Genomic DNA, 14,909 nt, shown 5'->3' with positions numbered 1-14,909 from the left:
TAAAAACACAAACAGAACTGTTCTGAGCAATGTCAGGTCTCCGCAGCATGTGCATGTTTCCGGGTATTTGTTCATTGACATGAATAACTTGTGGGGAAAACAATCCAACAAGTAAATGTCATGTTGCATATAGTTCTGGTCATAAGCTTCCTGTTTAAATGTAACCACTTCTGCAATACATCTTAATATGAGATCATAGAAGGCATTGGCTGCAATAAGTTATTGCCATAAGGGGTCAGGCCACCGCTGGAGACGAGTTAAACTACAGTAAATGTCATTTCACAAAATGCTGAACACTGAGCATTTGACTCCTGATGGCTGGAAAAGATGGATCCAGCACTAGGGCTACATGAAGAAGATGGATACAGCCTACAGGGTTTGTTTGTTTTTTTTCAACAAGCTGAAAACTGTGTGTCAGGTTACCATATTTTCCAATGAAATCAACAGGACATGGTTAGTAGGCGTAATTAGTGTTGCACGATGCACAGAAATATCGATACTACTATCGATATTCCGGGCGGAAAAACAGTTCGATACCAGGATTTCCTGGTATCGAAACTTAATGTTAAAGGGGTCGTCCGGCGCTAAAAAATTATTCACAGAATAACACACATTACAAAGTTATACAACTTTGTAATGCATGTTATGTCTGTGAATGGCCCTCTTCCCCGTGTCCCACCCCCCCCCCCACCCGTGTACCCGGAAGTGTGGTGCGCTATACTCACCTGTCACGTGACGCGGCCACGTCATCAGCTGCTCAGCTGCGATTGGCTGAGCACAGTTATGCTCAGCCAATCGCGGCTGAGCTTTGGATGACGCTGCAGGGGGCGGCCGGCACTCGGGAAGATCCGCCGGCCGCCCGAAGAAGACGTCACTGCTGAGGATTGGAGACCGTGGTCGGCACGTGACAGGCGAGTATAGCGCACCACACTTCCGGGTACACGGGTGGGGGTGGTGGGACACGGGGAAGGGGGCCATTCACAGACATAACATACATTACAAAGTTGTATAACTTTGTAATGTGTGTTATTCTGTGAGTAACTTTTTAGCGCCGGACAACCCCTTTAACCTGCGCTATTATACAGTTTAGAATAAAGTATAGCGCAGAGAGCACGGCCGGAGGCCATCTGAGCGCCGGCCGTGTTCTCTGTGTGCCGCCCCCTGCTCCCACCTGTCATCTCCTCGGCGCGCGCACCCTCTTCCCCCGTCGGCGCCAAATTCAAATAGCCGGCACATAGCTATTGCTTGTGCCGGCTATGTAACTATATAGATGCCGCTGTCACACTGACAGCGGCACAACCCCCCTCCTGAGCCCGCTCCATATACAGCAGGGGTCGGCTACTGTGTGTAGCAGACCCGCGCTGCTAATGACTGGGGGCAGAGCAGGGTCACGGGCTGGAGAGGGAGAGCAGCGCGTCCTGCAGAGGAGAAGGAGGCAGGAGGAGATGCGGCCACTACATCTGCACGGGACTATGAGGTGGTGGGGGCGGCAAGAGTGTGAGGAGGGGCGGGAGGCCGGGGCCGACAGGAATCTCCAGAGCAGACATTAACAATGTGTGTGTGTGTGTGTGTGTGTGTGGGGGGGGGGGGGGGGGGGGGGGGTTTATATGGCTACAACCCCCATCACCCTCTGATAGTCAAAGTGTTACATGACTACAACCCCCATCCTCCCCCTGATAGCAGGTGTGTGTTACATGACTAAAACCCCCATCCTCCCCCTGATAGCAGGTGTGTGTTACATGACTACAACCCCCATCCTCCCCCTGATAGCAGGTGTGTGTGTTACATGACTACAACCCCCATCCTTCCCCCTGATAGCTGGTGTGTGTTACATGACTACAACCCCCATCCTCCCCCTGATAGCAGGTGTGTGTGTTACATGACTACAACCCCCATCCTCCCCCCCTGATAGCAGGTGTGTTACATGACTACAACCCCCATCCCCCCCCCCCCCGATAGCAGTTGTGTGTTACATGACTACAACCCCCATCCTCCCCGATAGCAGTTGTGTGTTACATGACTACAACCCCCATCCCCCGATAGCAGTTGTCTGTTACATGACTACAACCCCCATCCTCCCCATAGCAGTTGTGTGTTACATGACTACAACCACCATCCTCCCCCTGATAGCAGTTGTGTTACATGACTACAACCCCCATCCTCCCCCTGATAGCAGGTGTGTGTTACATGACTACAACCCCCATCCTCCCCCCGATAGCTGGTGTGTGTTACATAACTACAACCCCCATCCTCCCCTCGATAGCAGGTGTGTGTGTGTTACATGACTACAACCCCCATCCTCCCCGATAGCAGTTGTGTGTTACATGACTACAACCCCCAATCCCCCGATAGTAGTTGTGTGTTACATGACTACAATCCCCATCCTCCCCAATAGCAGTTGTGTGTTACATGACTAGAACCACCATCCTCCCCCCTGATAGCAGTTGTTACATGACTACAACCCCCATCCTTCCCCCCGATAGCAGTTGTGTGTTACATGACTACAACCCCCATCCTCCCCCTGATAGCAGGTGTGTTACATGACTACAACCCCCATCCTTCCCCCTGATATCTGGTGTGTGTTACATGACTACAACCCCCATCCTCCCCCTGATAGCAGGTGTGTGTGTGTGTTACATGACTACAACCCCCATCCTCCCCCCTGATAGCAGGTGTGTGTTACATGACTACAACCCCCATCCTTCCCCCTGATAGCTGGTGTGTGTTACATGACTACAACCCCCATCCTCCCCCTGATAGCAGGTGTGTGTGTTACATGACAACCCCCATCCTCCCCCCGATAGCTGGTGTGTTACATGACTACAACCCCCATCATCCCCCCTGATAGCAGGTGTGTTACATGACTACAACCCCCATCCTCCCCGATAGCAGTTGTGTGTTACATGACTACAACCCTCCATCCCGATAGCAGTTGTGTGTTACATGACTACAATCCCCATCCTCTCCCGATAGCAGGTGTGTGTTACATGACTAAAACCCCCATCCTCCCCCTGATAGCAGGTGTGTGTTACATGACTACAACCCCCATCCTTCCCCCTGATAGCAGGTGTGTGTGTTACATGACTACAACCCCCATCCTTCCCCCTGATAGCTGGTGTGTGTTACATGACTACAACCCCCATCCTCCCCCTGATAGCAGGTGTGTGTTACATGACTACAACCCCCATTCTCCCCCCTGATAGCAGGTGTGTGTTACATGACTACAACCCCCATCCTCCCCCGATAGCAGGTGTGTTACATGACTACAACCACCATCCTCCCCGATAGCAGTTGTGTGTTACATGACTACAACCCTCCATCCCCTGATAGCAGTTGTGTGTTACATGACTACAATCCCCATCCTCCCCGATAGCAGTTTTGTGTTACATGACTACAACCACCATCGTCCCCCGATAGCAGTTGTTACATGACTACAACCCCCATCCTCCCCCTGATATCTGAAGTGTGTGTTACATGACTACAACCCCCATCCTCCCCCCTGATAGCTGGTGTGTGTTACATGACTACAACCCCCATCCTCCCCCCCGATAGCAGGTGTGTTACATGACTACAACCCCCATACTCCCCGATAGCAGTTGTGTGTTACATGACTACAACCCCTATCCTCCCCGATAGCAGTTGTGTGTTACATGACTACAACCCCCCATCCCCCGATAGCAGTTGTGTGTTACATGACTACAACCCCCATCCTCCCCATAGCAGTTGTGTGTTACATGACTACAACCACCATCCTCCCCCCTGATAGCAGTTGTGTGTTACATGACTACTTCCTCCATCACCCCCCTGATATCTGAAGTGTGTGTTACATGACTACAACCCCCATCCCTGGCAGCTGAAGTGTTATTGTCCATACTACCTGTCACCTTCCTGATCAAGCACGGTATACCGAGCAAGTGCAGAAACCACCCAGTTCAGTACCACATAAAAACATGGTACTAAATAAAACTACAGATCGCGGCACAAAAAAATGCCCCCTCACCCCCCAGCCAGACAGACGGAGATAAAAAAAAAAAAAAAAGTGAGGCAGAGTTGGGCAAGTTTTTATTTATTTTAAATAATGGGGACTTTATTTTTAAAGTAATAAAATTAGGAGAACATAAATTGGTTCGTACTGACCTGAACCTGGGGGTGGGGGGGTGTTATTTCTATTCTTGTGTTTTTTTTTTGTTTCTTAAATATAATTTATTAAGTATCGAATTGGTATCGAGCATTGGAAAAAAAAAAAGCTGGTATTGGTAACGATCTCAAAATTCTGGTATCGTGACATCACTAGGCGTAATACAGGTGGACTTAGGACTTTGCCCAAGAAGGCAGATGGATTCAGTACAGTGGTGTACAAGGAAGGATAAAAAAAAAATAAAAAATTCAAAACTGGTTACCTGATTCCACAGAGCGTGAAGAACATACAGTAGCTGGAAAGCGTTGACCGCGATCATTGATGGTGATGGGCTTACAAGCTTCTGAGTCTTCATTTCAGCCAAGAGCATTATGAAGTTGATGAAAACCTGAAAGGGTAAAAAAAACAAAAAACACTCACTGTACAGAGGACCACTTGTGTATACCACTGTAGATGCCGTTTATAAGCAGGAACAGCCTTTGTCATTGCCTATGACACAAATAGACTGCGGCAGCTGCTACTCACAATGCTGGAAAATACATACATTTTTAAAGCGTTTTCTCTTGATTGTGAAAAAAACATTATTGTGGGGACGCAGCCTAAGTGGAAATCATATGACAACAGCTTTAATGCCCCAGGGTGTCTGTAAACCCTACTGCTGCTGAACCTGTTGTATCACCCACCACTGGTAGATGTAGAATTACACTGAGCACTTTTTGGGCCCTGAAGAATCTCGAGAATTTTTACAACTGCAGAGGATACTGACGTTATTTTGGGGGGAGAGAATCATACAAACATGTTTTTACATGTCTTAGAACAAAACATTCAGTGGCGCAAAAACGTATTAGCTCAGTGCCAACAGGTGGGTAGCAGTCAGCACCTGCACAGGAGTCACTTCCTATGCTCTTGTGTCTCCAAAAGAAATGACAGAGAAAAGGAGCAATCAAAACACTGTACATAAGGCTGCAGTCATAACATAATACACTTGTATTACCAGAACTTCCATGTTTAAACAATGCAGCCCTTAAGTGTCCCCCCCTCCTCCTCTCAGAGCATTGGAGGAAGTCGAGAGTGACTGGTAATACAAGTGTATGTGAAAGTGATTTGTTTTTACTTCAGTCAGAAAGAAAAGGGGGAGGGGGGGCTTGGCTTAAGTGTATTTTCATTCAAGTGAAAAAAAAACAGAACTTGAAAAGAAAAAAGAAAAAAATTACACAGATTACTACACAAGATCAAAGGGAAAACAAAACCTCACCCAGCCAATCAGTGCCGCATGAACTGCCGTAAAATACTTCAGGTCAAACCTGCCAATATGAGGGTTTAATTCTCTGCCCATAAAGAAAGTATAGATGAAATTCCCTGCAAAACAGATCAAAAGTTAAAATGCAAAGAAACACAAGGTTATTCCAGAAAAAAAACAGTGTTAGGGTACGTTCACACGTACCGGATCCGCAGCGAGACGCGCTGCGGTTCCCTGCCCAGTAAACTCCACGGGCAGACAAACTCGCAGCAGGATGGACATCCCGCTGCGAGTTTGTCAGCAGCCCGCCCCGTAAACCCCCCCCCCCCCCCCCCCTGAGCCAATACATCACCTGGTTCCCGCTCCGGCTTCCTTCGGCCAATCAGTGCACTGCCTCGCCGCAGCGCGCTGATTGGCTGAGCGGGTTGTGACGACAACGGAAGCCCCGAAGCAAGCCACAGCGGGGAGAAGGTGATGTATTGGCTCTGGGCTGCTGACAAACTCGCAGCAGGATGTCCATCCTGCGGCGAGTTTGTCTGCCCATAGAGTTTACTGGGCAGGAATCCACTGTGGATCCGGTACGTGTGAACATACCCTTAAAATGAATAGTCAATATATTATGTACATGCACATTAGGAAATACCGATTGTGAGACCCGCTTCTGTATGAAATCCTTAAGAATTCATGGCATCCACGTGAAGTCATTGGCTATAACATGGTGCTGGATACCTACCAGATCTCCCTGCCACAGACAGCTCTTCCCGAGAGGCTCTCCTCGAGCGTACGGACACATACACACTTAGGATCACAGACAGGAGAGTGGCAGAGGCGGCAAACTGATGAAGGTGATCATATATGTAAAGGAGGTTTATCTTGTAGTATATCAGCACAGCCACCAGTACGGCGGTCAGGAACAGCCCAAAAAGTCCTGGAAGAGAGAAGTATCACCCAAGCATGTTAGACCCTAACCGACAGAAAAATAAGTATTCAGCCTTTGTTGCCCAAAGCAACCAATCGCAGCATTGCTTTCATTTATCTGATTTAGAAAAAAAGGTAGCGGAGCCCCATTGATAACATAAGGCAACAAGGCAGATGTTTCTGCCCAACAGTTAGGATAAACTATTGTCCTTTCTTACCATTGATTCGGTAGTTCAGCCTTTTCCCATTTGCAAGTTGGACACCATGTGCAATCTAAATAAAACAAAAAAGTCATTCTTATTTTGGTTCAAAGAATAGTTGCCGAGATTTACCAGACAATAGACAGAACACCACCCAGTAAACCACACAGCAGTCTGACAATATCACGGATACTGGACATAGCGTGTGCCATATAAATCTGACCTCCCATGTCAGGGAACAATGACTTTTCATTGCAAATTTGTAGTATTGTCAAAGCAAGTGTAGGAATTTCTGGGGAAATAAACAGAGGGCCTGCTTTGAAGGCTGGATCAGGTGGCTGCACATTTATACTCAGTTATAGCTTACCATCGCAGCAGGTCTCAGGACTTATAGACTCTAAACAATTTTTTTTATGTAACACTCCTCTATACACACCCGCTGGTGGTACCTTATCGTTACGAAGGTGTAAAGGAGCCCTTTATTTGCAAATGGCTTTCGTGTGAAAACAGGAATGATCTTACAAGCCTTCACAAATACTCTACAACAGCAAGGACACAACCTAGATGTTACACATTTTAATAGATGTCTTTTGATTCAGATAAAGAAGTGGTTTTAAGGACTCAAGTGCTGGAACAATTTCCTTTTGGCTCTATGGTTTCCTGGCTGTCCCCGGGCAAAGTTCCCTGAACGTCTTACTAAATCACAAACACTGAGGTACAGTGACTTAAATTTTAAAAATATCTTTTTCATTGGCATGATAATGGGTGACGTGGTTTAAAAACCATTTGGAATGCAGCAACTACACCGACAATGAGACTAGCAATAAGACTAATCCTGTGCAGAAAAACGCTTCTGAACAGGGACAGTTCATTACCTTTCCAAAGGGAAGAAGGTGGAACAGTGCAAGAAGCAAGATCCAAAGAGCAAAATATCCACAGACGGTAGAATCCCACAGGTCACTGACTGTCCAGCGAGGGGAGAAATTGGAGAGAGATGCGTCCTCCTGAGCGCACATACACATAAGATAGTACAGGAAAGGAGGCATGGAAAGCATCATGAAAGCGGCACCTAAATAACAGAAAATAAGCTGTATTACCATCACATTGGGTTTGCCACTGCTGGTTTTAACTCCAGACAGACATCCAAGAGAATTTAGAATAGATTACTGTTAACTGTACAATGAAGAAGCTTCAACTTTGTTTGGGTGCTCACGCCCTCTGCAAAGACCAATTTGCTCTCTAATGGCAAGAGCAATAAAAACGTTTCATTACGGTTAAACTGCTATTGTGGGATGTGAAGGGTTTTAAAGGAGAAGTCCGGTAAAATTTTTATTATGGTATTGCATTACCCCCCAAAAGTTATACAAATCCCCAATATTCACTTATTACGGGAAATGCTTATGAAGTGCTTTATTCCCTGCACTTACTACTGCATCAAGGCTTCACTTCCTGGATAACACAGTGATGTCACGACCTGACTCCCAGAGCTGTGCGGGCTGTGGCTGCTGGAGAGGATGATGGCAGAGGGATGCTCAGTGTCACTGCAGTGCCCTGTGTCCCTCAGTGTCTCCCTGCCATCATCCTCTCCAGCAGCCACAGCCCGCACAGCTCTGGTAGTCGGGTCGTGACATCACCATGTTATCCAGGAAGTGAAGCCTTGATGCAGTAGTAAGTGCAGGGAAAAAAGTACTTTATGTGCATTTCCCGTAATAAGTGTATATTGGTGATTTTGCCGGACTTCTCCTTTAAGTCCCCACATAAAAGAAACATGGTGCTGCATCACTTGAAGAAGTTTGCTCCCTGACATAGTGTTTCTATAAGAGGTACCATATGGAATAGGCAAACTTCTTCAGAATGACAAAGTATTGGGTGGGGGAAGTGTATGGGTCCCCAGTGGTGGATCATATGGCGCGTGTGTTGATCCTCCTCCACAGATCCTTTAGTCACTGGGTAGTTGGGTTCTGATCGGATGAGAATGGAAGAATTTGCAAATTACACACAAAAATCCCTTCTGAAGAACTAATGCTAGTGAACTCCTGATTTGAATGCCAATTTTTTTCGCTACACTTACAGATCAACTTATCCAATAACCAGTAGTACACAGAATAGAAGGGGGAAGTTTTAAAGCAATGACGTGTCATATAGAAAACATATAGCGGTACACCTTGGCCTCCTAGATGCAGGGACCAGGCACTTTCCAAGTGGGCGATCAATGTGGGGGTCACAGACGTGTGAAGATCTAGTCATCCAGATGCCAGAAAATATTCCGTTTCGCTTTTCCTCATAACCTTCTGTCTCTGCTTAAAGCTACTAGTATAAAGGATTTAGTAATCTCAGCTCATTTCCCGGTCTCAGTACACCTACATATGATCCCAGGGGCTCCGACTATATATGAAGGGTCCCTTTGATTGGCCAGAGATGAAAATTTTAAACATCTGCTAAAAGTGTGGTGGTACGAATATGAAGTCAATAATGTGAAACACACATTGAACCCCCAACTTTTTTAGGACACTGCTTATATGGACACTGAATTATAACATATTGCACTATTGTTTGATAAAGCAAAGTCTTCTAAGATACACTAATATAGCGTGAAAAAAGTCCCTGAAAGAAGCAGATTTGTCTGAAGCAGAAGCAGGTTGCATCTAGAACTGCATAGGGAGCGATAAAAAATTCCAGCTAATATGGAGGGACAAGGGCATAGCAGTGGTTAAGTAAGAAAGATGTTAGGACAAAGGACAAGTCCACAAAATTGGAAAACTTTTAAATGTTCTTTCTTTACATGGGAGGAAATCAGGCAGTTCATGATTTGTTTAAGGACACAGTGTGGTACATGAGAAAAGAAGTAGCAGGCACGCTGGAAAAATTACTGGCAAAACAAGCTGTGCCGAGAGAGTGGTCAACATGATGTTTTGGTTTCTCTGACCTATTGGGGAGGGTGAATTGGGATGTATTCTTTTATTCTTGCTTGAGAATAAGTGGAATGATATGTAATCCACCTATTCTTTGATTTTGTTTAAAAAAAAAAAAAATAAGCTTCAACATGTTTAGGTCGTTACTCACTTTATTAAAATGTACTTTTGGTCCATACTTGTTCTTTTTTCCATGAAAATGCCTGAACTTGAGCATTGTCACACCGTGATAACATAAACTGAAGGAATATCTCTACACAAGGAGAATTATTAAAGTGCACTTACCTACAGCTCCTCCAAACTCTACCACCGGCTTCTCCACAGGCACAATAGTCTTGGCGGGTTCAGATTTCAATATAAATTCTTTACGGCTCTCTTTATTATCAGATTCTGCTAAATATTCTTTTCTTTGGACACAACGCAAAACCTTTTCATTTTTTACTTGTGGTTCTTCCACCTTCACCTGCAGCAAAGGTAACAAATATTAATAGAGATGAGCGAACCCGAACATTCGGCATTTGATTAGCTGGGGCTGCTGAACTTGGATAAAGCCCTAAGGTTGTCTGGAAAACATGGATACAGCCAATGACTATATCCATGTTTTCCACATAGCCTTAGGGCTTTATCCAACTTCAGCAGCCACCGCTAATCAAATGCCGAAAGTTCGGGTTCGGATCGACTCGAGCATGCTCCAGGTTCGCTCATCTCTAAATATTAACCCTTAGGGGACACAGCAATTTTTCATTTTTGCATTAACATTTTTTGCTCAGCCCATTATAAAATTCATTAGGTTTTTCATAAAAAAAAAGTCATAAGAGCTTATTTTTTGCTAAACTAAAGTTACTTTACAATGATAGAAAATTACCATAAAATGAATGGCATAAGAGGAAAAAAATTCTTTAGAGGTAGAACTGAAACACACAAAAACATGCATTTGTGGTTATTGTGGGGGCTTTTATTCTTATGTGATACAATTTACGGTTAAAATGACACATTATCGTTATTATTTTTGTTTTTGCGATTACAACAATATCCAATTTATATAGATTTTAATTTTAATTTCCAACTTAAAAAAAAATTATAACATTTTCCATAAAATGAATAGGTCTCAAAATACCCTATTCAGACACATTTTTTCTTTATTTTTTAACATATGGAGTTGTTCGAGGGCTCATTGTTTTGCACCATGGTCTGTACTTTACACTTTTTTTTTTACACATTTTCTGATTCATTCATTTCTTCCCGTATGCCATTCACTGTATGCGATCAATAATGCTATATCTTAAAGGGAACCAATCACCTCAAAAACGCATAGATTGCTTTTTAAATGTGCTGTTAGAGCACACAGCACACTTTCCATACATGTTTTTATATACTCCCTGCCTTCCCAGTGTAATCCATAAAGTAACTTTATAAAACTGGCGCCCGGTATGCAAATTACCTCAGGTAGCCACCTGGGCGGTGTTCGGCTAGATGGTAGTCACAGTCAGTCCGGGACCCCTGGGCGTTCCTTGGCGGTAATCACGCCCCTCTGGGCATGATTCAAATCATCCAGTAGCTCCAACGTCGCTCAGGAGCGCCTAAGTTTATTAGGCCGCCGCGCATGCGCAGTACACCCGCTTCCATTCTGGCTGTACTGCACCTGTGCAGAATAGCCTCGAACTCAGAGTGAGCCAGAGTTCGAGGCTATTCTGCACAGGCGCAGTACAGCCAGAATGGAAGCAGGTGTAATGCACATGCGCGGCGGCCTAAGAACGTAGGCACGCTGACGTTGTGCTCCTGAGTGATGTTGGAGCTACTGGATGACTTGAATCACGCCCAGAGGGGCGTGATTACCGCCGAGGAACGCCCAGGGGACCCGGACTGACCTTGACTACCATCTCGCCGAACACCGCCCAGGTGACTACCTGAGGTAATTTGCATACCGGGCGCCAGTTTTATAAAGTTACTTTATGGATTACACGGGGGAGGCAGGGAGTATATAAAAACATGTATGGAAAGTGTGCTGTGTGCTCTAACAGCACATTTAAAAAGCTATATATGCATTTTTGAGGTGATTGGTTCCCTTTAATAGTTTCGGCAAATACGCACGTGGCGAGATCACATGTTTATTTGAATTATTTAAACTTTACTTTTTGTTTGTTTGTTTTTAACTTTATAGTTATACCAGCAGTGCCCCAACAGGACGTACAGTAACTCACCACCAGCAAGTACAGTCTAAGCACAAAAATAACTAAGGGAATAAAAGCAGAGAGAAACCTACTGGTAATTTACATGTTGTACATTGCTGAATCCACTGATTACACTCAGCAATCTTACCTCTTCCTCTGCTTGAATGACTGGTGACTCTTTACGGAGCTTGGCGTGTCTTCCAACACCATTGTCACTGTTGTTTATGACAGAATGAAAGTCTTGAAGCTTCTGTAAAGAAAAGTGGACTACTGTGAAACTGTACAACTGCAGAAACTACTTGCATATGGACTGACTATGCAATGTATATAGAAATACACTGGAGAAGAGGTTACAGTAATATTCCCTAACCTGCAGCTGTCTACATGAAACAGACCTTAAAAACACAATACTCCAAGGACCCATGGAAACAGCTGCACTAAACATCAACCATATACAGTGGGGAAATTAGATCATGTATGAAGTATAACAGTAAGGCTCCTTCCCTGCTGATGTTACAGCTAGCGCTGCCAAAAATATGAATATTCAGCTCTAACTGAGGTCCACAAGTTAGGCGGGTCTGGCTCTGGAGAATCAAATATTTCATCATTACACACAGAAATGGACAGTGAAATAATAAAGACAAAGGGCTTTACCAGTGGAATAAGCTGAACTTTTAAATAATCCCCCTTGCGGCTATCTCTGGCGATCGGTGATGTCTCCTGGGGTGTCTTTAGGGTACGTCCCGGAGAGCGCCCTTGAGATGGAGTGCGCGCAGGTGAGCGAGACCTTGTTCTGCTTCTGCTTCTCTTTCTTGAAGGAGAGCCAGAACCTTTCTTGGATTGGAAAACACTCATGGACTGTTGGAAGAACAAATGGTAGACAATAATGAGAAGAACATTTAAACAGAATTATTTTAAAGACCAACCAGAAGTGTATAGATCAGGGGAAGGTAACCTGCCTGGCCATCAAAAAACAAAGCTTTTGCTGTCCAAGCATGATGGGAACTGTTATTTTACAACAGCTGGAGGGCCGGAGGTTCCCTGCCATTAGCATAGATGGTCCAATATACTCTATATTAACAACATTATTCAGGATTTAAGAAAAAAAAATGGCTGCTTTCTTCTAGATACAGCACCTCTTGTCCTCAGTTTGGATGTGGGTTTTGCAGCTCATGTCCGCTGACGTGACTGGAGCAGAGTTGTAATACCTCGCACAGCCTGAAGACAGATGTGGTGCTGTTTCTAGAAGCTGCCATGTGTTTCTAATCCTGGATAACCTCTTAACCCCTTCTGCTACCAGAAATTCCAAATAATTTTTCACCTCTGGCGCATGACATTTTAGCCAGCCTAGAGCTCGGATAATACAATGAACTTTATACATGAAATACAATGACATTTATAAACTTGTATTTAAAGGAGAAGTTGGGGGGGGGGGGGGTGAAAATTGATATTGGGCAGGAGGGGACATAACAAAGAACATATGCTTAGTGGACCTTAAAGGGACTCTGTACCCACAATATGACCCCCATAAACCACTTGTACCTTCGGATAGCTGCTTTTAATACAAGATCTGTCCGGGGGTTTGTTCGGCAGGGGATGCAGTTATTGTCATAAAAACAACTTTTAATCCTACAGCGCTGCGTCTAACGGCCGGGGCTTACATTTGTATATGCATTAGGCTGGCACCACCTCTCCGTCCTTCCTCCCCGCCCTCCTCATCATTAGGAATGCTCCAGGCAGATTGCTTCCTATTCCCCACCTGTGTGCATAATGAACATGGGCTGGATCATTAATACACCTGTGCAAAGCTCAAACAGCAGTAAATGTACCTGGATCATTCCTAATAATGAGGAGGGTGGGGAGGAAGGATGGAGAGGTGGTGCCAGCCTAATGCATATACGAATGTAAGCCCCGGACGTTAGACACAGCGCTGCAAGATTAATAGTTGTTTTTATGACAATAACTGCATCACCTGCCGAACGGACCCCAGGACAGATCTTGGATTAAAAGCAGCTATCCGAAGGTACAAGTGGTCTGGGGGGGACAGATTGTGGGTACAGATTTGCTTTAAGCCCGCACTGTGCCACATCGCTCCCGTACCCCACCAGATGCCATTTTCCTCTGGTTGTGCTACGTGACAACCCAGGGCATTCATCCACCCTGCTGACAGGGTCCAGGAGCGGGATGCGCGCTGCGTGGGCACCAGGTCGGGTAAATATACTTTCTTTGTGTTCCCCCTCCACCAGATCAAAATGATTTTGTTGCCCAAACCCCGTCCGACCCTACTTAAGACTTCTCTTTTAATGAAAGACAAGATAAAAGGTAAAAACCGCCATCTGATCCTCACCCGTACGTCGCTTTCTTTAAGCTCCATCTCAGTCCCATCCTTGTACTGCACAGAATAAAGCTGTTTGGCGCTGTCAAAGGACACAATCTGTACTTCAAAGTAGAGTGTGCTCCCCGGCCATTTCCCCATGGCGATTTCTCCTTCCGTGAATCTTCGGTTCGGCATTCTCAAAGCTATGTTGTAATGAAAGTTAAAAAAATACATAGATGGTGCTAAAGTCCATGTAATGTAAAGAGTCTGATATCCAACTGATCCTGATTATACCATATACTGTACAATATGTAGAAGCGCCCCCATACCAGCCACACTGTGCTGAACAGCATCGACTACCCCAAAATCACCCAAAACTACAGTGCATGTGAATAGCTTTATAATGCCTCATTTACAAACAACAAAAACCCATAGATGTAAGCTGGGGAACTCACAACAAATGTCCAGGGGTCAAAGATCAGCGGGTCAGGCTCTAATATGGGCGAGTGTCCTGTGACCCACAAGTGGCGGGGACCATAAAACCCATCCTGGATATATTGTTGGTGGCTGTACAGTTATAGACAAGTTGCATTGTGACCCCATTATATCCTTCCCTGACACAATGATATGTGAAGCGGCCAAAGTCGACATATATCCTAAAACCTTGCTTTAAAAAGCAAAGGCATGTAAGGCTCTGTTCACATTCTTGCCGCACATTGGGGCCATCACAGGCTATGGATACATTAGGGCACATACGATGAACCTGCCCAACACAACACATTTGCAACATTTGCTTTTTTAGCACTTATTTCAGGCCATTGCTACAGGGACAATTTTGACATTTTTAGACCTCAGACCAGACCAGGAAACTATTTGTTGGAGTTCTCCTGGATCTGAGGGCATGCTGCAAGCCAGGGACATGACGGGAATAAATGGATACCTCATCTCGCTGATGTATCCGTCTCAATATTAGAAAGGAACAAGCCCTATTATTTCTTCTGCTGCCATTAAAA

At 45.1% G+C, this 14,909-nt stretch overlaps 1 protein-coding gene across 2 annotated transcripts in view; it reads right to left on the bottom strand.

Annotated features, from left to right (window-relative positions):
• The window catches only part of LBR (lamin B receptor), a 28,716-nt gene that overhangs the window by 2,932 nt on the left and 10,875 nt on the right, over positions 1-14,909 (bottom strand). For both annotated transcript variants that reach the window (XM_069954732.1, XM_069954731.1), the window contains exons 2-10: positions 13,927-14,099; positions 12,234-12,437; positions 11,728-11,829; positions 9,694-9,871; positions 7,372-7,565; positions 6,515-6,569; positions 6,112-6,306; positions 5,394-5,497; positions 4,401-4,526 (exon numbers count right to left, since the gene is read on the bottom strand). In XM_069954732.1, coding sequence (XP_069810833.1) covers positions 4,401-4,526; positions 5,394-5,497; positions 6,112-6,306; positions 6,515-6,569; positions 7,372-7,565; positions 9,694-9,871; positions 11,728-11,829; positions 12,234-12,437; positions 13,927-14,091 — 1,323 coding nt within the window. In that variant the 5' untranslated portion in view covers positions 14,092-14,099. The remainder of the gene's footprint in view (positions 1-4,400; positions 4,527-5,393; positions 5,498-6,111; positions 6,307-6,514; positions 6,570-7,371; positions 7,566-9,693; positions 9,872-11,727; positions 11,830-12,233; positions 12,438-13,926; positions 14,100-14,909) is intronic.

This window comes from Dendropsophus ebraccatus, chromosome 15, assembly GCF_027789765.1.
Source record: "Dendropsophus ebraccatus isolate aDenEbr1 chromosome 15, aDenEbr1.pat, whole genome shotgun sequence".
Taxonomy (NCBI): Eukaryota; Metazoa; Chordata; class Amphibia; order Anura; family Hylidae; genus Dendropsophus; species Dendropsophus ebraccatus.
The sequence above is the reverse complement of the archived record's forward strand: the minus strand, read 5'-3'. Positions and strand labels throughout refer to the sequence as shown.